Below are 22,417 nucleotides of genomic sequence, written 5' to 3' on the forward strand. Positions count from 1 at the left end.
TTCAATTTTCATGAGTAGTGATACATAGACCACCTTAGGTGGCATGTACCACTTGTACACCCCGCACACAATTGTGACATGTGTCCATGTGGTTCCCACGCGCATAAAAAACTCGCATTCACACACTCTCAAATAGTGTGTATGAAAAAAAGGGTGTTCATGAAACATTATCCTTTTCATATATGGAAGAAAAAAATGTGGCTTAACACTAGAGTGATGATACGTTCGAACTTTGTAAAAGAAAAAATGTGGTAGACAGTAAAGAACCACACTAAAGATAGTATGTCTAAACAAGTTGTTCTTTAACTTCCCTCTATTTTCAACATTATTCCAAATGAAAATGAAATGGCAAGTACCCAAAAGGTTCTTAACGGCATAAGATTTCAATGTGCAATGAACGATGATCGGATTAAATAACGAATAGTATACTCATATTCAAGTCGTCCAAGGAGACTTCATCTTAGGCAACATCTGTGCTTCATATAATAGTTCACTATCTCACAAAACATTAAATCATTATCCAAAAACAACATCACTAACATAATTCTTCATCATTCACATTACTGATGGGAAACAAATGAACTTGTAGCTTAAGCCTAATCAAGGGGGATGCAGCATGGATATCACTCTTCCATGACACGATTCTCCTCTGCTTGTTGGGAAACCGCCACCTTGATCTTCTCCGGCGCAAGCAAAGCAGATGGAGCTTTAAGTAGATGGATGCTCTGCTCATACTCTTTAGCAGCTTCCTTCTGCACCTTCTTCTTCTTGCCCTTCATCCTATGGGAGATTAAATGTCAGAATACAGAACAAAAAGAAAAAACTTATAATAAAGCTTTGGGATAAGAATAAAAGTCCAGTAAAAGAATAACCTGATAGCGTGGTGAGATTCAGCCCTGCTGACTTGGATCTTAGCAATCTTTGGAATGGCCTTGAGGACTTCCTCGGTAAGATTCCTGTCATATCTCTCAGGTCTGTTGCGTTTTCTCTCAAACTCAAAGGTTGAATCCTAAAACAAAATTGTAAAAAGCATGAAGCTTCACCAAACCGAGAGTAATCAACACAATAATGAGACTAGGAAATTAAGGGAAACGAAGTCTTGTTTACCTGTGTCATGTCCTTTCCATGCACCCGCCTATATGCCTTGGTCCATTTTACTTTCCGAGGATTCCTCTTCATTTTGAAATTTTTGTGGCACTTGGATCTACAAAATCGAAAAATCTACAAAAAGAACAGTTGTGAGACACTATAACCACATGTAGTGTGAAGTGTGGCTATGAAAACATACAGAGCCTGCCATTTACATATAAAAGATATATAAGGATAATCAATAAACTAAACAGGCGATCTAAGCTACCAATTTGATCCTGCGACACAAGTTCAGGCAAGTAAGCCCATCCAGATTGGAGTGATAAGGTGATTTAGAGATTTGGAAAAGTAACAAAGATTAGAGATATCTAAAAAAAAAGCCCATCTAAATCTCTAAATTCTCGAGCAAGGACACTAAAATCTCAAATTACAGCACACATTTATAATGTCTATAACAGATTACATATTTTGTGATCCAGATTGTTTGGGTAGGCAGTACAGTGCTGACAATTCAGGGGTACCTAGTTTCACAAAACTTCAAAACTATGACGGAAGAAAGAACCTGTAGAGAGTGAATAGCTACTAAAGCATCATTTAAATACAGTGCTGTTAACAGTGGATTGCAGAAAAATAGTAGAATGCAAAAAAAATCCACGGCATGAAATAGTAGATAGTGTTACAGGCAAGTAGCAGAAGCAGCATAGCAATTGAAGTATTAGGGCCTATTTGGATAAACAACTTTTTTGCAGCTTATAGCACAGGCTTGCATAAGCTAGTTTTAGAGGAAAAGATAAAATGAAGTTAAGTTGTTTTTGTATATGGTATAAGCTGTTTTTATAAGATATATTAGAGAACTTTTGAAAATGAGTCGAAAAAAGCTTGTGAAATTTTTCACAAGGTGTTTTCATAAGTTCTCCCAAACCTTCTCACAAAACTATGCCGGTACTAGTACATAAACTCAAATGAGTCATTCCAAACAGGCCCTAAGTCAATTATATATAAAAGGCCGTGCTGTGTATACATAAAAGGCCGTGCTGTGTATACATAAATAAAGGGAATGGAAACAAAGCAAAGATTATGTATTGAAAGTTATACATACGACAATTCATAAATGAGCAAAATAGGTCATCTGGAGCTCAGATGCTAACTTTTCGTGTTCTTATTAAAAAAAATACCTAAAAATCTGTTATTTCGCCTTCTACACGCTACATCTGCTAGCTAAATAATCTGGAATGATGGCCACTATCGCCCTAAAAACAAAATTAGCAGAATGTAGTGGATTTCATACTTGGGGCCTGTTTGGATAAACAGCTTATAGCAAAACATGAATAAGCTTACATAGGCTATTTTTATAGCAAATGATAAAATTGAGTTCAATTACTTTTACATATGCAATAAGCTGTTTTTATAAGTTATCTTGGAGAAGAGAACTTATAAAAATCAGCAGAAAAAAACTTATGAAAAATGTCATAAGCTGTTTTCAAAAGTTCTCTGAAATATAAGCCAATCCAAACAGATCCTTAATTCATCAAAATTCACTATGCAATACCCCTCTATCACCGCTATTAGTTTTCAGATATTTCAATCAAAATCAACCAATTCAACAAAAGCTATAAAAAAATCTAGAATTAATTTACCTTAGCATCATTACGAACAAACTGGATCCCATGACCAGGATATACAGTAGAAGAACAGAACCAACACTTCTCTAATCTCATTTTGCCTCCAAACTAAATCAACAATTTCACTACAAAAACAAAGTTGAAATTCGATTAAATGGAAAATTAACGATGATGGATTGTATAATTGAAGAGATTGATGAAGAAGGGAAGATGAACCTGAGGAATAAGGAGGAGATGATGATAAACCCTAATGTCGGGGCGGTGTGGCCGCCACTGATGTTAGGGTTACGAGAACAACTGAGGGCTTATATATGGTTCGCCTCAATATATAATACTAATTTTAAGCCATTTTTTTTAATTATTTTTTAATCATATATTTTAAAGTCTATTGTAATAAATAAATAAAAAATGACAAATGGATTTAAACATCATCCAATCACTAGTACAAGTATAATTCAATTTTTTTCTCAAAAAAAAAAAGTGTAATTCAATATATATCATATCATTGCCATTGTATAAAGACAGCTTTAAAATTAACCATCACACATATTGGTAGTTAGATACACCGTTTATGACTAAACTTTGAGATTTTTAGAAAGGCTTCGAGAGGCTAGACAAAGAAATATCATGAAAGTCTTGCTCCTTTAAAAATCGTGGCTGACGGTTTAATTTATGGCAGTCAAGGTAGTGTTGTAGGTATGAGAATTTTGCAACCTATCAAGGTATGTGATGAGTATTGTAATCAAATCAGTGTGTAAATGTTTTAACTAATTTTGCAACTTAGTCTTTTATTATTAGTGAAACAAGTTAGGGTCATTGGCAAGTGGATGAGAGTTCTCCACGAGGATAAACATTGCATTAACTAATAAGAAGTAATTTGATTTCTCAATGAAATTGTACGGATATTTTGACGATTTTACCCTTTATCTAAGCAAATTGGACGGCGATGCTACTAGTATTGGGTGTTATTTTTTAGTCATGTGGAGTTTTTTTTTATGGGAGTTTTTTAATTTTAGGAAAGAAAAATATAGGAAAATTTAGTTCATTTTAACAGCGTCATTGATCTAGGGTGATAAAAAAAAGGTGGTATGTGTCGATCAACAATCCATCGAGTTGCAAAGTGGATAAGCACCTACAAGCACTTCGACCAGGCCCATCCTTGCGGAGGTGCAAACAGCTCTATAGAACTGGGCCTCCTCAATTTTGGGGCCCAAAATATATTTTTTTATTTTATAATGCACAGAAGCTATTAATATATGCACATAACGTTGTAACATAATCAATAAAGATGGCGCGGCCTAGCGGTTAAATTAAAAAAACAAGTGTTAAGCTTAGTGGTTACTGTTCAATTCCCAAGTCATTGAGGCATTGCGGAGTGGAGAAACTGAAACTAGTCGTTTGGTGTTTATTGGCAGAAGGGGGTTTGATACTTCATGACTAAACGTATTTGGACTTAGTAGAGATTGAATTTTAGGCTTTAGGCTGGTGCAAAACAATATCAAGATTAAATTTATAAAATTTATGCATATTTTGGTTCATTAAACCAAATAAACAAATGCTAAAATCCAGTTTCAACCCCCCTAAGTTTTACAATTGCTCTATTTTAGCACTCTAAAGTTCAATTGCTCCATTTTAGTCCCTCAAGTTTACCTCATTTTGCATTTGAAAGCCTCTTGACATTTTGAAACCCCCCTAAGCACCGATTCATTTTGCAAAGTTGAATTTAGAGACTCAAAGTATCAAGTTGTGTTGATATACTTACGCAATGGTTCATGTGCTCAAAAAAAAAAAAAAACTCAGCCCTGGTTCTAATAAAGTGCCAATAAAAACTCGTCCCGTTTATGCTACGCTTTTGCGATACAGAGTAGAGAATAAATGAGTTAATTTGGAAAGTTTGATTGTTGGTTTGTGTTGGATTGAGCACTGAAGTGGAGTGGAATATATGCATGCATGATTGGATTGATCTATACACCATCTACAGCGAATCTAAAATAGTGAAAATCATTCATTTATAGTGTCCGAACCACCATTTCTAACACAGCACTAGGACTAGAACAACATGTGCAAATAACATAGGTTTGCATTTGTTGGATTAATATATTAGAACCTAGAGAGATTGTTAGGGACTCGCTCCTAGGTGATGGTGTATGGGAAATTAATAAACAAATTTAATTATCTTAAAGTATTATAATTAGGCTCGTCTATTAGGATGGTACTTAAGTTCAAGACAATGAAGAATCTTACACTTACCTTATTCCAATTACACAAACGAACTCAAAACCTTTAAATTCAAGAGCTATTTTCTTTTATTACTCGAGGTTGAATAAAAAAGGCTTAATAGCAGTTTTCAACCCCTAACTTTTAAGAAGTTACGATTTTGATCCTCTAAGAAAAAAAACCACAAAATTACCCCCTACATTTTGCAATTGTAGCCGTTTTAGCCCCCCAAAGCCAATTTTTGGTTAAAAAAATAAATAATAATAACACGTGGCACCTCACTTAGAGTGCCACGTCAGCGTTGACCGAGTCAAAATTGGCTTTGGGGGCCAAAACTGCCACATATGCAAAACTTTGGGGGCGGTTTTGTAGTATTTTTCTTTGGGGGCCAAAATCGCAACTTTGGAAAAGTTAGAAGGCTAAAACTGTTATTAAGCCAATAAAAAAAGATGCAAGCGCTCTTATTAAAATCGTGCATCTTGTAAATTCTTTTATCATGATCAATGGACTTCCTTGAGATTTTAAGTGTATTGTTCGAACTAAATTTTGTTGCAAAATCATTACTTAGTGTGGTTTTGTTAATCATTGTCCGAAGGGCATTAGTTAACAAACCCATTAATAGAAATTTTGTTTTAAAAACACAAGTTTTATCCTTTGTCTTGACAATAATTACACCACTTTTTTTTATAAAAATTTACTTATTTTAAGTACTTTAATCAATACCTTAAGAACACTTGTTAGCATTCTCCTTTATTTATAACAAGGATTGTTTAGAAAAATTTGATGAAAACATACATGTATCATGTGATACAATAGACTACAAGTGTTTGAAGTTCGAATTTTACTTACGTATACACTATTCAAATAACCTTCCCAACATATTTGCATAAATAATTTAATTAAACATCTCACACTCAATTAAAATTTTCTAAAGCTTTGTAGAATGAAAAAATACATTGTCAATATGTTTTAACGTTCCAAAAAAAAATCTTGAACTTTATTATTAGTATTTAGTATTTACAATGTCACATATGACTCGTTTGATTTGCAAAGTATCAAGTACCGTTAGAATATTATTTGATTTGAGATTTTTTTTTTTTTCATAAGCTAGAAATATATTTAAGAAAGAAAGAAAACAAAAAAAAAATGGGGAAAAATTTGTTTCTTGATTGACAAATTATCAATGCTTCCTCTTAATGTATGATAAGTTTGCATGGAGTTGATAGGTATTAAAATCAAATGCCACTTCCTTGCTTCACTGCAATCTCAGTTGGTTACTCTTCCTCACTATATTTGGTTAATTGTACTAGTTTACATTAGTGCCTTTAAAATTTGTTGAATAGAAAGCTATTTGTGTTAAAAGAACTATCACAACCTCTAAGGTTATTCATACACTAGTGGGTGATATTGGAATTCTCGTTCTTTTGATTATGTGGAATATATGATGTACTACTAGAAACAAGTTAGTTTTGACAATATCCAACAAAATATGGCGATTGCAACTATTTTCTCCAAGTTCAACTTGCTCATCAAGTTTTTGGGACTGACCCTTCAGCCCCTCACATTCATACATCAAGGATGGTGAGGCAACATGGAGATGAGAACTATGTGATCCTCGATGTCGATGGAAGGGTTTGACAAATTCAAAATAGGCGAATTATGGTGGTCTAATTTGTAGGTATGATGACAATTTGCAACTTGGTTTCTTTGGTCGTGTGGAGATCTCTTGGTTGACATCAAGAGACAGTGGCGGTTCCACCGCCTGGCGACCCCGGACACTCGCCCGAACTCAATCGATAATTTCTTTACATTAGGTTCAACCCAAAAGCCGATTAACACACTTAAAAAAATATATATTGGGCAAACTCACAATCATAGTCAAGAGACGAGAGATAATGAAAAAACAGGGGAGGCAAATTGGGTTGTATAATAGATTCGTGTTTCAATTTGAGAGAGGTTCCAAAGAGGTAAATTCGGGTTGTATTATAGATTCGGCTTCCATTATATGATCAATTGGAAGTTGGAAGAAAGGAGAGATAATGAAAAAAGTAAATAATTTATGTATTTGGTTTAGATACATTGAATAATTTATGTATTTGGTTTAGAATATAGACCATATACATTAGTTATTCAATTAATCTAAAAAGTAAATTGTTTTTTATAAATAGGACTGGAGGGAGTAATATTTTTACTCCTGTACTTTAATGTTTGTAAGTAAATAATTATTTTCCTAACTAATTGTTTTCATTAATAATGTATCAATTAGTATATTTGAACGTACCGCCAACCCAAATAACCTACTGAGTATGTATACCCCCAACAAACCTAATTTTTCAAGAGTTACCAAAACTTGTACCGCATACCAAAACGAATTATGTATTACAAAGCAAAAGGAAACAACACAAGTTCTTCAAACTGAGAAACATTTGATATTTTCATTGGTCTACAAACTCATTGAGTTGGCTTTGATATTGTCGGTGTTGACAACATCCGTTGAAAGATTATATTTCATCTCTCTTATTTCAAATTGTACTTTTTGTTGAAGAAATAACGAACTTCTTTTATTTCGATATGTGACTATATATATATACTCCCTCCGTCCCTTAATGCAGGCACCCATTGTAACACCCCGTTTTCCCAAATATTTAAAAAAATTCTTAAAGCATAACATTTATCAGAGTAAACATCAAACAACGGGATATCACATATATCATAATCCAACAGTTAAATAACAATTTAACCAATATCTTAAACATTGCAGCGGAAAATCATAATCATAACTCATAAAACGTTTTGGCACGTAGGCCCCATCAAATAGTTCATAATCGTAATCCATAACATTATAAAAATAACATAATAGTCACGTAAGAGAATGAAGCATGCATAAACATAAACCCCATCCCGTTACGTATCAGAGCGACCTAGACGACACAGTGAAGGCAAGGCCAACTCACGAAAGCAAACTGCACACTAAGCACGATCCTATAAAACGTGCGGAGGACAAAACTCCTATTATTCGTGGTGAGGACTAAGCTCAATGAGATGCTATGCATGGACACTTATGAACAAAAACATCGTAATCAACATATCAACATGCATCCAATAATTTGGAGCTAACTTCATCATAAACTTATGCACTTAGTTAAATAACGGAAGCAGCATAAACAGGTCACATAAACAAAATGATATCATTATATCAACAGCTTATAAATATCAGGAATATCAACCTTCGTATCTTGCACGAATATACAATACATTAGTTCATGTCCATTTAATATCAACATAACTTAAACAACTCTACAGACTGCATTAAACGTCATCATTAGGTCTTAATACCAACTAGGGGTTCGCTCTTGATCAACACGTCCGACACAGATCGCACAAACACTCAAGCAAGTACATTCTGGTTGTACTCGCGAGGCGAGAGTTCTTACTCGCCATGGCGAGTACCACTCATCTCCCAAACTAAAGTTGTTCTGGGTTCCCTCTGATCCTACATTCATTCCTAATCAATACTAGGTATGTTCAGGCACTCTAGGGCATCCAAGGTCCAACTAAAAATGTCGAAACACAAAATATGACATGCACTCTGCCTAAGCTCGCGAGGCGAGAAAGGGTTGCTCGCCATGGCGAGTTGCACCAAACAACTCGCGAGGCGAAGGGAAAGGGCTCGCGTGGCGAGCGATGAAGTTCATCACTCGCGAGGCGAGGATCATCCCTCGCCGTGGCGAGCGATGAACAGAAGCACGGGCAGACTAGGGTTTTTCTCAAAAATCCAACACACAACATGGTTCAAAGCCTAATTTTGATTCCATAATCCATCCTAAACATGTTCTAAGGTTAAAGGACGGTTTCTACATCAATCTAAACAAGTTTTACCGTTTGATCATCAATTTTTAGGGTTTTGACCTAATTTCCAAACTTTTCTAAAACAATCCTAACTTTGCCATTTAATCATCAGAATCACAGCAATCAATGCTATTGAATCATTAGTCTCACCCTTACCTTGTTTGAAGAAAATCGCAGCACTCTTGGTCTCTTGCTCCTCTCTAAGCTTTTCTCCCTTTTTCCAAAAGTTTTCACGTACAATAGTTTTCTAAAGATATTAGGTCTTCCCTATTTATACCTCTTTCTAATAACTTATCTTATCTCACTTTCTCCCCCAAAACTATCTAAAATATCAAAACAGCCCTCAACTAAATATTTTACATTATTTTCAAATCTTTATTTTATTTAACAATAAAATAATTCTCATATTCTTATCAAATATTCCAAAGCTCATAACTTAACACGTCATCGATCAAATCATCATAAATCATCAAGACATACCAAAATCATGCATATATTATATAAATATAATATAATCACCTAAACTCGATTAAATAAACGATTAAACGAAAGTGGGCGTTACACCCATTGCATTTTTCATATTTATTAAGAAAAGTTGTCAATGTAATTAATGCCTGTTTTGTGTGTTAATATTAGGAAATTGTCATTTGTTTGTATGTGTATTAAATTTGATTTTTCATATTTCAAGACAAGATAATAGTATTAAATTAGGGGTATGTTTAGACAAAAATAAATAAATGCATCTAGTAATTTGAAAAGGGGTTTATATTAAGGGACAAAGACAAAATCAAACGGGTGCTTAGATATAGGGACGGAGGGAGTATATATATATATATATATATATATATATATATATTATGTCACATGTGAATTTGCGATAATTTTTTCGCTCAAGCTCTATAAAAATCCTGGCTTCCGCCACAGTCAAGAGACAGGCTACAACAAGCTTATATGTTACTCCAACTCTCTTCATATGATGTAGTTGGTGACTAAAAACACTTAGTGGTTCCATGATTATTCAAATATCTTGAAACTCATATTAAACTATGTTACTAAAGATTGAATTCTTGTTATTCATCATATCTTTCGAGAGAGTGATTGTGTGCAAGCAAACTCTTGTCATAATTCCGCCATGTTTATCATCTGCTTTATAGGATGATGTTTTAAGTGTGTCCTTTTCAATCACTTAATTTTGTTCGTTTTATTTTCTTTTTCCTTTTTAACAAAAACAATATGCTTTAACACGACCTTTTTAGTTTTAACAAACCAGCTTTACAACCATGGCTTTTCATTATCAAACGGCTAGTTGGACTTTTGAGTTTTTGTATCGTATGCAGATACCGATATGTGCAAATAAATAAAATTAGTCGTTGCTATCTTCATTCTGGTTTTTCATCACTGTTTCCAGCTATCATTTTGTATTTTCCTCCTTTCAATTATTTTTTATCCACTTTTCTCCATAATTATTTTATTTATTATAGTTCTTGATAACTTGTGAAGTAAGTGAACCCCATCCATTACATCATGCCTTCACTTGTGACTGCTGACACGGTCACACCATTATGTATGTATTGTGGAGCCTATATTTTCTTTCTTCTTAACCAAATCCAATTCTATTTTGTTTACTATTTAAAAAAATTGTTTACTAAAATTATCTTGAAATTTGTATAAATGATCTCTTAAAAATGTAATAAGTATTTTTTAATATAAAATTTATTTATTTAACAAACATTAGAGGGACATTAGTTAACACGACACTATATTTTTATCTATAATTAATTCAAAATTTGAGTTCCTCACGTCACATCCTTTTTTCCACAATTAGTGCACCTAAAACAAGTCCTTAATTTTAGGAGGGGTATTTAACCTTAGTATTTAAAAGTAGGATTATGGGTCAGGTGAAGATTTTGTTAAATTCTTTAGGGTATAATGATATTGGACAGCTTATTAGCGGCTTATTCCAACTTTTTTTAGGAACAGTCATTTGGCAGTGCCTGGCTCTAAGCCTTTGGCATTTGTTTGAAGGTTTAATAGCAGTTTTCGCCATAAACTTTTATAAAGTTGCGATTTTGTTTCTGTATGAAAAGAATTCAAAATCGTCCCATAAGTTTTACAACTGTCGCAGTTTTGACATCCCAAAGCCAATTTTTGGTAAAAAAATGTCACGTGGCACCTCACCTCACTTAGGGTGCCACGTCCGCGTAGATCGAATCAAAATTGGTCTTGGGGGCCAAAACTGGCACATATGCAAAACTTCAGGGGTTGTTTTGTAGTTTTTTTTCTTCTTAAGGGGCCAAAATCACAACTTTATAAAAGTTAAGGGGCTAAAATTGCTATTAAGTCTAATATCTAATTAGGATTCAATTCTTCAACCCTAACAACTCACGTAGATTTCTTTCTTAAAAAAAAAACTCACGTAAATTTCTTAAATGAGACTAATTAATCATTTAAGTTTTAACAATGTTTTTAGTATTTCTATATTCTAATATTAAAAAAAGTCGCATGTCACTTAAAATTAAAATATTTATGAGAGATATTTGTCATATTAGGTACTCAAAATAATTTTTCAATGGAAATACCTCATTCCTACCAAATCTTAAATGAAGAATCCTCATTGAAAATGGTTTTAGAACACCTATTAAAAAAAGTTGGAATGAAAATATTGTCTTAAAAAATAGTGAGAAACAACAAATGGCGAATTTAAAGTTTTTACATTTTATTTTGTTAACATGGTTTTTTTTTATGGAGAATGCTAATGATCGTCCTTCAACATCGATTAAAGTACTTAAATAAATAAGTTTGGATAAAAAGTGAAGTAATTATTTAAAAAAAACGTGTTTCATAGTAAATTTTTTATTAACGGATTTCTTAACATTGGTTAGCAAATGTATATTTTATACTAAGAGAAATGATATTTGAACAACCATTTTATAACAACTTTTGCAATAACTTTCTCTCTTATATTCACATTATATTTTTACTTTCTATCTCTATTTTACTTTAGTTTTCGTATCAATACATAATTTTCTTTATAAAAATAACGTTGTCCAATTGGTTGTCAAACAAATAAATATTCAAATAACAGTACTCTTCTTGCACTAATCTGTTTGAGGAGATCCTCCCATTTGCTCTCTTATTTCAAACATCCATATATTTCGGCTCCACCGATTGTCCCGGGAAAGTACAAACAACACTTGTAAAAATCAATTAATCATTAAATTATTAGCCAATTAATTAGTACTAATAAGTCAATTAATTAATTAATACTGTAACGGTGTTCTATTCCACGAGTACTAGTACTTCAAGTCCACACCACACTCCTTCAACCACTGGTTTCATTTCAGTTTCACTCACTTCCTTATACTCTCTTTTTCCGTTCCTTCGTTAAAACCCTAACCGAAACCCTTCCATTCCACTTTCGCATTTCTACATTCTCACGCGCCACCACTCTTCAGATCTAACCGCAATGCTCAACTAACTCCACCGCATAATGTCAAATCCCGATCCCAACAACCGCCACCGCCACCCTTCCTGGCCACCGCCAACTGATTCCAAACCAATTCCACCTTCTTCTTGGGCGAAGAAAACCGGTTTTAAACCCAAATTCTCCGGTGAGACTAATGCTAGTAATTCCGGTCAGATAAACCGGATTCCTCCTGAACCGCCGCAAGTGGATCTTGAAGCCGGTCCGGTTCGTCCTCCATCAAACGGTGTCGTACAGAGTAATAATGTGAATGCGACTGTTCCGGTGCCGGTTCCGGTTGTTAAAGATCAAACAGTGAAGAAACGGAGGGATTCTGATGGTGTTCCGAGTACTAATGGACAGGCGAATCCTGCACCGGGGACGGGAACGGAGCAGGCCACGCAGGTGAGGAGGACGTTGAGGAATGAGGAAGTTGTTGATGGTTTGGTTGTTGATGATGAAGGATTTGCGTCTAGGCATGCTCATATGAAATATGAGCTAAGAGATTTTCCTGGTTTAGGTATAATTCGAAATGTTTTTGGAAATTTTGGTGTTTTGAATTTTATCTATGAAGTACGAAACCAGACACGGACACCTGACATGTGATGCCGATAATAATTTGAGAAAATGAAATAATTTAATGTAATCACATGTGTTAGTGTCTGTGTCGGGTCGGTGTAGGTCATTGATACATGTTGGACACTGGACACATATTTGATTAGAAATGTCGGTGCTACAGAGATGTTGATTTCAATGATTTCGAGTCTTTTTTAATTTTTGTTTCTAATTTTGAAAATTTGTTGTGTTTTGATTATGATTGTGTTATGTTGTAGTTCCGATTGCGGTGTATGGTATTCAGCATTACGTTTCAATGTTAGGTTCGTTGATTCTTATTCCACTTGTTATTGTTCCTGCCATGGGAGGTTCTCACGTGAGTGATTTTCGAGCTTTTTTCGTGTTATGTTTCTCTTTTATACGATGAAGCTGTTATGCTGTTGTCTAATGTGTTAATGAATATGCAGGAGGAAACTTCTAATGTGGTATCAACAGTGTTGTTCGTTTCGGGGTTGACTACTCTGTTGCATATTAGTTTTGGGTCGAGATTGCCTTTGATACAAGGCCCTTCATTTGTTTACTTGGCGCCAGCTTTGGCGATAATAAACTCCCCAGAGTTACAAGGATTAAATGGAAATGATGTATGGCTGTTTCTTTCTTTGTTTCTTTATGTTTTTGATGATATTAATTACTGTCTATATTTCAATTCATCAAAGTCCTGTGGCAGTTTTCTAACAATTTTTGTTATTCATAACGTCACGTGGGATTTTGTCTTATTATAATTTTTTTGCCAGCATAATTGAAACAAAGGAAGCTGATAAAGGTATCTTTGTCAATTTGCAGAAATTCAAGCATATAATGAGGGAGCTTCAGGGGGCTATAATTATTGGGTCCGCCTTTCAAGCTCTACTTGGATATACCGGACTTATGTCACTCTTAGTAAGGTATGATTTTTTTCATTTTTCCAGTCAGCAGGATTTATTGCTGTGGACAGAGGGAATGTGTGTCACAAAGGTTGAGAAACTGAAGTAAAAAAAATAAAAAATCCTAGAGGTTAATCGGTCAAGAAACATTTGTAGGGGCAGAAAATATTTACGCACAGAATTCATTTCTTAACTGATTATTATATTTAATGGATGACGAACATCATTAGACATCTTATTACAGCATACGATACTGCTGACTTTATCATCAACAAATTGGTTATTAGTATGGCTTTAATCTCTGAGTCACACCCATTTGGACGATCCAAAATCCTAGTCCATGCCTCAAGTCTTGAGGAGGACCGACAGTGGTAGGTTACATGACCAACCAATGATGGAATGCCAGCAATCATTGAGCCTGATTAATAAATACCTTAGTAATATTGACACAATTCAATTTTACTAGTTGAGCTAACTCTTATCAGCATTGTCATATTAAATAGTTAAAGAATACAATTATATGAGAGGACATATACAATAGAACACAGAGACTGTAATAAGAGTAAGTTCACGTCAAGGTCTTTTAATTGGGGTCCCATGTAGCAGATTTAAAAAAAATTCCCCCTCACCTCCCCTCAAACAGTGTTGGGCAAGTTGATCTAAGTATATTTAAATTAGATGGCCAAGAAATGTACTTTTGGAGTTGTTTATGGGTAGTTTTAAAAGGAAATGATATATATTTTTTCTTTCATCACTAATTAAGACTGTTATTTGATCTTGATAATTGGTTCATTGGTTGGTTTAGAGATTGTAATGTTCAGTTCTAATAACTACGATGTTGGGATCATTCTCCGATGGAAAGGGCTGCACATAGCTTGTTTGAATAGTATTTCCACATGGCTCTTTCCCATCGATATCACATGCACCAACGACCCCCCTTTGGATGCAATGTGGAACTTTAACCTTTTCCTTTCCTCATGATTTAAACCACTTCAGTACCTGAGTTTTTGAAATGAAAACATTTCATATCATTTCAGTTTAATGTAGTTGATAGCGACCCTCATTTTATGAGTTTCCTTTCAGGTTGATCAATCCTGTAGTTGTATCCCCAACTATTGCTGCAGTTGGACTTTCATTTTTCAGTTACGGATTCCCATTAGTGGGTACATGTCTTGAGATTGGTGCAGTACAGATATTAGTGGTTATTGTTTTCTCTCTTGTAAGTTTTATTAATTGGCGTATTTCTTTTTTAAAATATTTATTTAAAATGTGTACTGTACATATTGTATTGGTTGTTGCACTTCACTAAATTTTGTTATCTGTTATTGCCTGCTTTCTACAGTATCTTCGTAAGATATCTGTTCTTGGACATCGCATATTTCTAATCTACGCAGTAAGTGGAATGTTACGTTATCTTTCTAAGTTATTCAACAGTGGTTGAAATAATATTATGTGGTGTAATAAATGATCTCTGTTTTCTTTATCTAACTGACAGATTCCTCTTGGTCTAGCAATTACTTGGGCATATGCTTTCTTGCTTACAGAAGCAGGGTTTTACACCTACAAAGGGTGTGATGTAAACATACCTGCATCAAATATGGTTTCAGAGCATTGCAGAAAGCATTTTTCTAGGATGAAGCATTGTCGGGTTGATACTTCTCATGCATTGAAATCCTCTCCATGGTTTAGATTTCCCTATCCGTTACAATGGGGTGTTCCTGTCTTTCACTGGAAAATGGCTCTTGTAATGTGTGTGGTTTCCTTAATCTCATCCGTGGATTCGGTTAGTTTCTTGTCTTTTTCTGTTTTTGTTCCTGGACTGTATTTGTTGTCTTAATTCTATCTGTATATATGTAATAATTTGTCTTGCTTGTGTTATCATAGTTAACTATATTTGACACTCTTTTTTGGAAATTTATACTTGACCTGCCAAAATGACTTATTTTAGTGAAATAAGTAGAAATTTTTTGTGGTATTCACCAATGACTATTTGTAACTTCATTTTAACCGCAAGATTTATTAGTGATGGGGATATTTTTCTGTGAATGAAATATCTGGAACTCTGGAGGTTGTTAGTTGTTGGATAGTCTATCAAATCCAAACATAAAACAATAGATGACAGCTTTCCGTATTTTTAATTTCTAAGTGTATGTTTAACAATGAGTTTGGCTACCGTCACCGCACAATGCAATGGCATTTTAACATGGAAATTTAAATCTACAAAGTGTTGCTGTGGATTGTAGCTACGGATGGACGTGCGTTTACAAGGCACTCATAGCCAAAACAAACATAGCATAAATGATTAATAACTTTTCTTTTCGCTATTCTTCATTTCCATTTCAAGTAGAAATCAACAGCAAGGGCAACTAATTAATTTAGGTTCTATCTACCTGGGAAATGACTGAATCATAGGAAATAACCCTAAAGTTGGCAAGGGCCCGTTTGGTTTGAAAAAAATTGTTCCATTTTCTGTTTTCTCTAGTATCACATTTTTTTCCTTTTATTTTTTCAGTTTGATAATGGTTTTTGATGGTTTACAAATGAAACAGTGAAAACAATATACAATTGTTCACTGTTTCTTATACCAATATTTGAAAACAGAACGAAGATTCATTTTTGTAATTTATATAAGCTGAAAATAGGAAACAAAAATAGAAATTGTTTCTTAAACTAATCTGGTTTTAAAATTTCACGTGTTTAATGATTCAAGCAATTTTGTGATTAGTCATATATCTTAACACATCATGAAGAGAAACATGAGAATAAGGAGTAGTTAGTGTAATAACCTGCGTAGCAAGTTATCTAGCTTTAGTTAGTTTTCAGTTAGTTAGAAGAGTTCTAATACTCTATGCTTAAGCTCACTGTAATATAGTGCACCACTTAGCTTCTATATAAGTTTTACTCCTTCATTATTCATCAATTAATGAGAATATTATTCATCTATTTCTTCTCTCATAATATATCTTATCATTTACTAATTTATTAGAGATTTACAACCATCTAGAAAAGGGCATCCAAGGGAGGATCGGAGGACCCCTTGTGAATCTGTTGTAGACAATATTATATTGTATTTGAACAGCTTGATGCCATGATTCAAACCTATGACCCCAATCACATGACACTAGCTCCCACCTTTGTGCCAAGGCTCCCCCTTCTAATAATGTACTATCTTAAAATTAAGATTCTATGTTCTTTGTATTTTTCTTTATATGCAGGATTTACATATCACTAAATTTTGTTGATGATATTCATTTGCTTTAAACTTTGCAGGTTGGCTCATACCATGCATCTTCTCTATTGGTAGCATCGAGACCTCCAACTCCTGGAGTTCTTAGTCGAGGAATTGGTTTGGAAGGTCTTTGTAGTGTCTTGGCTGGTCTCTGGGGAACTGGAACTGGATCTACAACTTTAACCGAAAATGTTCATACAATTGCCGTGACTAAAATGGGAAGCCGGCTGTCTGTTCAACTAGGTGCATGCTTTCTGATATTGTTGTCTCTCATAGGTAAGATTCTTTTATTGTTCTGTTCTTGAATATTAAACTTTATCGGAGTACACTTATTTTAAAAAGCAATGAGTTATAAAGATGAAAACTGAATAGCCATTTGGGCTATGCATATTTGATATTTTATCAGAAGAAATTCATGCTGTCATGCTATTTGTGATATTATTAATCATTCAATTTCTTTGGTTTCCTTGGTTGCACAATGACATTGAATTTACATTTTGCTGGTTCTTCATTAGTTTCATCTATTATGACATCCAAGTGATGCTTTAGTTTCTAATCTCAGGTCAATTTTTTTCCTAACAAATGATTACTGCAATTTTCACTCGATCAATAATTTCCTAACGAATGAACAAAGTGATATGGTTTTCTTGGCCCAAGTTGCCTAATGCTATCAAATCATCTAACGTGTAATGACATACAAATTTACAGTTATTGTTAATATTTATCCTTTATGTAATGCATGCATTAAGTATTGATATAGCTTAGGGTTTATGACGTCGCATCCGATGTAGGATGTTCGAGACTGATATCACTACAGTTGAGAGTGAAAGGAGATAATAAACTGTGGTAGACAATAGATGCAATGTGCATTATACATTTTCATAGGCTTCTGATTCTTGATGTTAGATACTAATAGTAATATACATTTTTTATGTCATTTAAGATAGGTCTTAAGCCTGTCAGTTTTAATGCATTTACCGGTGCCCTAAATGATTGAGAGAAGCTGGTTTTTAAGATTTTAATTTGTAACTATACGACATGTTTGTAAGGAAACAATCAATTTGTAGTTTGAAATATTCATTACATACCAAAGCAGGGCCGGCCCAATGTATTTTGAGGCCTAAATCAAATTTAAGATGGGAAAGTAATAGTAATATTTTATTTTATATTGGGTTAATAGGTCTTTACCCCCTGTAATATAGTTCATTTCCAGTTTTCACCCATGTGAATTTTTTTTTTTATTTACCCCCCTAATAGGCCAAACAAAAACCAATTTTTTTTTTTCAAGAAACTTTCGTTTTTGTTTGGCCTATTAGGGGGTAAATCAAAACAATTTTTTTTTACAGGGGGGTAAATAATTTTTTTTTTTTTATAGGGTGTAAAACCGGAAATGACCTATATTACAGGGGGTAAAGACCTATTAACCCTTTTATATTTATTATAACATTTATATTTTTAATTTTTAAAGTACAATTTTTATAATTAATGTATATTAGTTTGTATGTAGACAATAGTGGAATTTAACCAATTTCTGCTAGACCAAAATAATTAAGCAATGTAATCAGAATTTAATAAAACACATGACATGTGGTTTATTTTTTGGTTGGATTAAGTTTTTGTTTTTTTTAGAGGAAAGTTTCGTTGTTTATTATAGGATAAAGATAAAATAACAATAGAGTTTGACCAATTTTTTTAAGGAGACTAAATCAATTAACAATAACTGTTGTGGGGAAAAACTAGAACATATTTTTTATCTAAATAAAATCTAGGATATGTTTTTTTTTAGGGGAAAAACTAGAACATAGTTGTTATCTGATAATAATTATTTATAATGTGTCATCACTTTTTTCCTTACAGGAGTATCATCACATTGTTAATAGTGCAAAGGTTCACTCAAAAAAAAAAAATTATAGTAAAAGTATTTATTTATTTTTTAATAAAACATTACTCCAAAAATGTTTTTGAATTGGACTAAATGTACACTGTATTCAATTTCAATTTTTTTTTAAGATTTAGAGGAAATTTAAGATAGAGGAAATCAAAATGAAAGCCTAGCAAGAATCGATCTCTAGGCGCTTCTTCCTTTGTTGCATATTACTACCATCGCACCATTCATGTTTTTTATAATTGTTTACAAGGGTTAAATAAACATATTAAGAAAATATGGCATATGTATAATATGTGTGTGTGGGTTATTCATTGCCAAGCCCATCAACGACACAACAGAAACTTCAGAAAAGCTGTTGATTTCTTACACTGATCCTATCCCTTTTTGGGGCGGCATAAGTCATAAGACAACTCGAATATACAATTCATTCATAGAAAACATTTCATGCAAATTTATCCATGTTTGATCATGCTTATTCTGTACCACAGGTAAGATTGGAGGGTTCATTGCTTCAATTCCTGAAGTTATGGTTGCTGGTCTCCTCTGCTTCATGTGGGCAATGCTCACAGCTTGGGGCTTGTCAAATCTACGCTACAGTGAGGCCGGAAGCTCTCGCAATATCATCATAGTTGGGTTATCATTGTTTTTCTCTCTTTCCGTACCTGCCTACTTTCAACAATATGGCATCTCTCCGAATTCCAACGTGTCTGTGCCAAGTTATTTTCAGCCCTACATTGTTGCTTCTCACGGGCCTTTCCACAGCAAATATGGAGGGGTATGCCACTGTCATGTTTTTCACTATTATGATTTACGAAGTCCTTTGAATTTGCCTGCACCAATTTTTGTGATCTAAATTACCATTGTGAAATTTTTGGAAAAAGTAATAAATAATCCAAAGGCCACCTTGTTTTTTATTTTATATCAAGCCAAACACCACTAAATTTCGCAGGGTGGTGTGCTGGTGACAAAACCATGTTATTGCATATATTTCCATGATCTTGTGATTGGAAACTGAAGCTACTCTCATTCGATTGGAACGGTTTGGTGGTTTCATAGGTTTTAAGGTCAATTTTGACATCTAGAATTAATGCAGTGAACTAGCTAATATGAATATGTGGATCTGGCTTTAGATATGTGATTGGAAACTGAAGCTACTCTTATTCGATAGGAATGGTTTGTTGGTTTCATCGGTTTGAAGGTCAATTTTGACATCTTGAATTAATGCAGTGAACTAGCTGATATAGTAATATGAATATGTGGATTTAGCTTTAGATATGTGGTTCCCTTGTTATTTTAATCCTTGAATGATGGTTAAAACCCCTTGGTTGAAATGTTTTCTATATGATGAGTGCTATCAACACATTCTCTATCATAAACTTTCCTACACACTTCCTCTTATTGGTTACATTCAAATGAGTCTTGCTATATAATGTGGGTCCCTTAGAAATTTGGTGAATTTCTACTAATGTGTTGCTCGCATTCTGTTTGCTGACATGTTTGTTTTTTCTGAAAAGCACTAATTAATTTGTTCCTTTTGCAGTTGAACTATGTCTTGAACACACTTTGCTCGCTACACATGGTGATAGCGTTTCTTGTTGCTGTTATCCTGGATAATACTGTACCTGGCAGTCGGCAGGAGCGAGGGGTATATGTTTGGTCTGAAGCTGAGGTTGCCAGAAGGGAGCCTGCTGTTGCTAAAGATTATGAGTTACCCTGGAGAGCTGGTCGGATTTTCAGGTGGGTGAAGTGGGTTGGCCTGTAATTCGTGTTTTGGGTTAAATGATGGATAGCATTAGGTCATGTTACATAGTAAATTTGTATACATTTTGGGGGGGTAGGGGTGGGAGATTTGTAGGGAGGGGTCTGTGTTGTAATTTATTAGATTAACCATGTATCTAGTTCTGATTCATTCAAAATTGAAATTTTTCTCTTGCTTTAGAGCAAGGCTTGACAACATTTTGCATGTATATATACTTTTTTTTACCAGTTTCATACAGCTTCATTGTAATTCCGCGATGTAGCAAGCTATTAGATACTTCAGATGTCCAATGTCCGTGGTAGAATGTATAATCTATAGTATGTGTCAAAGGGCATTCATGGAACAAAGAATGTATCTTCAGGAAAATGAATGGTTTACCCTAGTGTTGATGTTTCTCCTGTTATTAGGCAGAATCTAAACTGGCTCATTTTGTGTGTTTGAATATAGAACAATTGTCAATTAAAAATAGTTAAGTGATTATTATATGCACTTACTAGGGCGTTAAAGGCTCTAATTACTAGTTTTATACCAAAAAATGAAGTGTTGGCTAAACAAAAATCAAAAGTAACCAAGTTGCCTCCAGCGGCAAGGAGTTCCTTCCAAGGACGTATCCGGGGAATACTGGGTTCGATTCTCAGGGGGAACAATGCTTGGCCAGTGCGCATGCCTTTACGCACGAGCTAGATTAGTCGTCCACCATTGGTGGGTCAGAAACCGGTGCGAAAGCCAAAAAAAAAATCAAAAGCAGTATATCATATGATATTATTTTGGCAGTCATGCTTTTCAGTTGCTTACACTTTGATCATTTTTTGAGCAACCGAAAGACATGATTGATAATAATGTATACTACCTGTCTCTATTTTTTGAGTAAATTTTTTTGTCTCTTTTTATAAGATCTATTGATATTTCTAACTACATTAATTATTATTTTATATTTTTTCTTCAATCAACAATAAATATTTTGTTAAAAACATAAATGAACTCTATCTTAGAAGATAAAACTGAAAAACCAAGAGTAGTTACAAACAAATTTAATATTATCAACTTTCTCTACGATTTGATTAAAAGGATCATACATTTAGGAACAAATATAATATTATCAACTTTCTCTACGATTTGATTAAAAGGATCATACATTTAGGAACATAGGTTGAAATTTTAGTAAACAACGGAAAGTCATGACTGCTCAAATCGATATGGAAGTTGTTGGTGAAGGGGTCATTTAAGAAGTTGCAAACATTGAAGGTTCACTAAATTATGATTCAAATGAGAATTTGAGTTTCTCAACTGAAGAGAGTTCTAAAAAAGCTATTCACGAGGCATTTGAATCCAACTCATCTGAATTTGCTAACACAAACATAGAGCAGATTATTTGAATATCCATGTTGTAGTCCTTCGAGTGCAATGTTAGAGGATGACACAATAGTCTACCAACAAACCCTTTATTACCCTTCTACTTTGGATGCAAACATACATTCAAGAGCTATGATTGCTAGTATGATATATTCAAATGCTAATGTTCCTGTTGAAAGTTTAAATGTCAAAGTTGCTCATGACTTTGAGGTATTGCGACATTGTTTATTGTCCATCAAATCATGGGCGGTTCCACCGTGTAGCGACCCCGGGCGGTCGCCCGGGCTCGATCGATAATTTTTGCACATTAGACTCAACCCAAAAGCCCATTAACACATTTACAAAAAGAAAAATTTGGGCAATCTGAAAATTGTCACACGTAAATAGGTCTTAGAATTTTATTTGGCACACTATTGACAGTTTCATCTCTCTTATTTTAACGGGTTAATTGTTCAAATTGACTCTTTAAT

The 22,417-nt window shown here is 33.9% G+C and overlaps 2 protein-coding genes across 2 annotated transcripts; one reads left to right on the forward strand and one right to left on the reverse strand.

The window, feature by feature from the left end:
* Window positions 1-381: 381 nt before the first annotated feature.
* Window positions 382-3,056, reverse strand: LOC11421120 (probable ribosome biogenesis protein RLP24). Its single transcript, XM_003606206.4, has 5 exons — window positions 2,928-3,056; window positions 2,727-2,836; window positions 1,108-1,221; window positions 873-1,009; window positions 382-780 (listed from the first exon to the last, which is right to left on the reverse strand). The coding sequence occupies exons 2-5, from the start codon at window positions 2,805-2,807 to the stop codon at window positions 624-626; spliced, it is 489 nt and encodes a 162-aa protein (XP_003606254.1). The 5' UTR covers window positions 2,808-2,836; window positions 2,928-3,056; the 3' UTR covers window positions 382-623.
* Window positions 3,057-12,068: 9,012 nt separating this feature from the next.
* On the forward strand, window positions 12,069-20,987 carry LOC11421121 (nucleobase-ascorbate transporter 12). Its single transcript, XM_024782677.2, has 10 exons — window positions 12,069-12,760; window positions 13,074-13,171; window positions 13,263-13,436; window positions 13,639-13,739; window positions 14,802-14,937; window positions 15,061-15,111; window positions 15,214-15,501; window positions 16,989-17,223; window positions 19,324-19,610; window positions 20,376-20,987. Exons 1-10 carry the CDS (start codon window positions 12,268-12,270, stop codon window positions 20,595-20,597), a joined length of 2,085 nt encoding a protein of 694 aa, XP_024638445.2. The 5' UTR covers window positions 12,069-12,267; the 3' UTR covers window positions 20,598-20,987.
* Window positions 20,988-22,417: the final 1,430 nt, after the last annotated feature.

This window comes from Medicago truncatula, chromosome 4, assembly GCF_003473485.1.
Source record: "Medicago truncatula cultivar Jemalong A17 chromosome 4, MtrunA17r5.0-ANR, whole genome shotgun sequence".
NCBI classification, from domain to species: domain Eukaryota; kingdom Viridiplantae; phylum Streptophyta; class Magnoliopsida; order Fabales; family Fabaceae; genus Medicago; species Medicago truncatula.

What these genes read in the sequence shown, in the direction of transcription:
- LOC11421120 (XM_003606206.4), bottom strand. Translation starts at nt 2,807, where the DNA reads ATGAGATTAGAGAAGTGTTGGTTCTGTTCTTCTACTGTATATCCTGGT. An exon ending in ATGGAAAGGACATGACACAG is followed by an intron (nt 1,010 to 1,107) that starts GTAAACAAGACT and finishes ATTTTGTTTTAG; the next exon opens with GATTCAACCTTTGAGTTTGA. An exon ending in GAATCTCACCACGCTATCAG is followed by an intron (nt 781 to 872) that starts GTTATTCTTTTA and finishes AATCTCCCATAG; the next exon opens with GATGAAGGGCAAGAAGAAGA.
- LOC11421121 (XM_024782677.2), top strand. Translation starts at nt 12,268, where the DNA reads ATGTCAAATCCCGATCCCAACAACCGCCACCGCCACCCTTCCTGGCCA. An exon ending in AAGAGATTTTCCTGGTTTAG is followed by an intron (nt 12,761 to 13,073) that starts GTATAATTCGAA and finishes GTTATGTTGTAG; the next exon opens with TTCCGATTGCGGTGTATGGT. An exon ending in TCCACAGCAAATATGGAGGG is followed by an intron (nt 19,611 to 20,375) that starts GTATGCCACTGT and finishes TTCCTTTTGCAG; the next exon opens with TTGAACTATGTCTTGAACAC.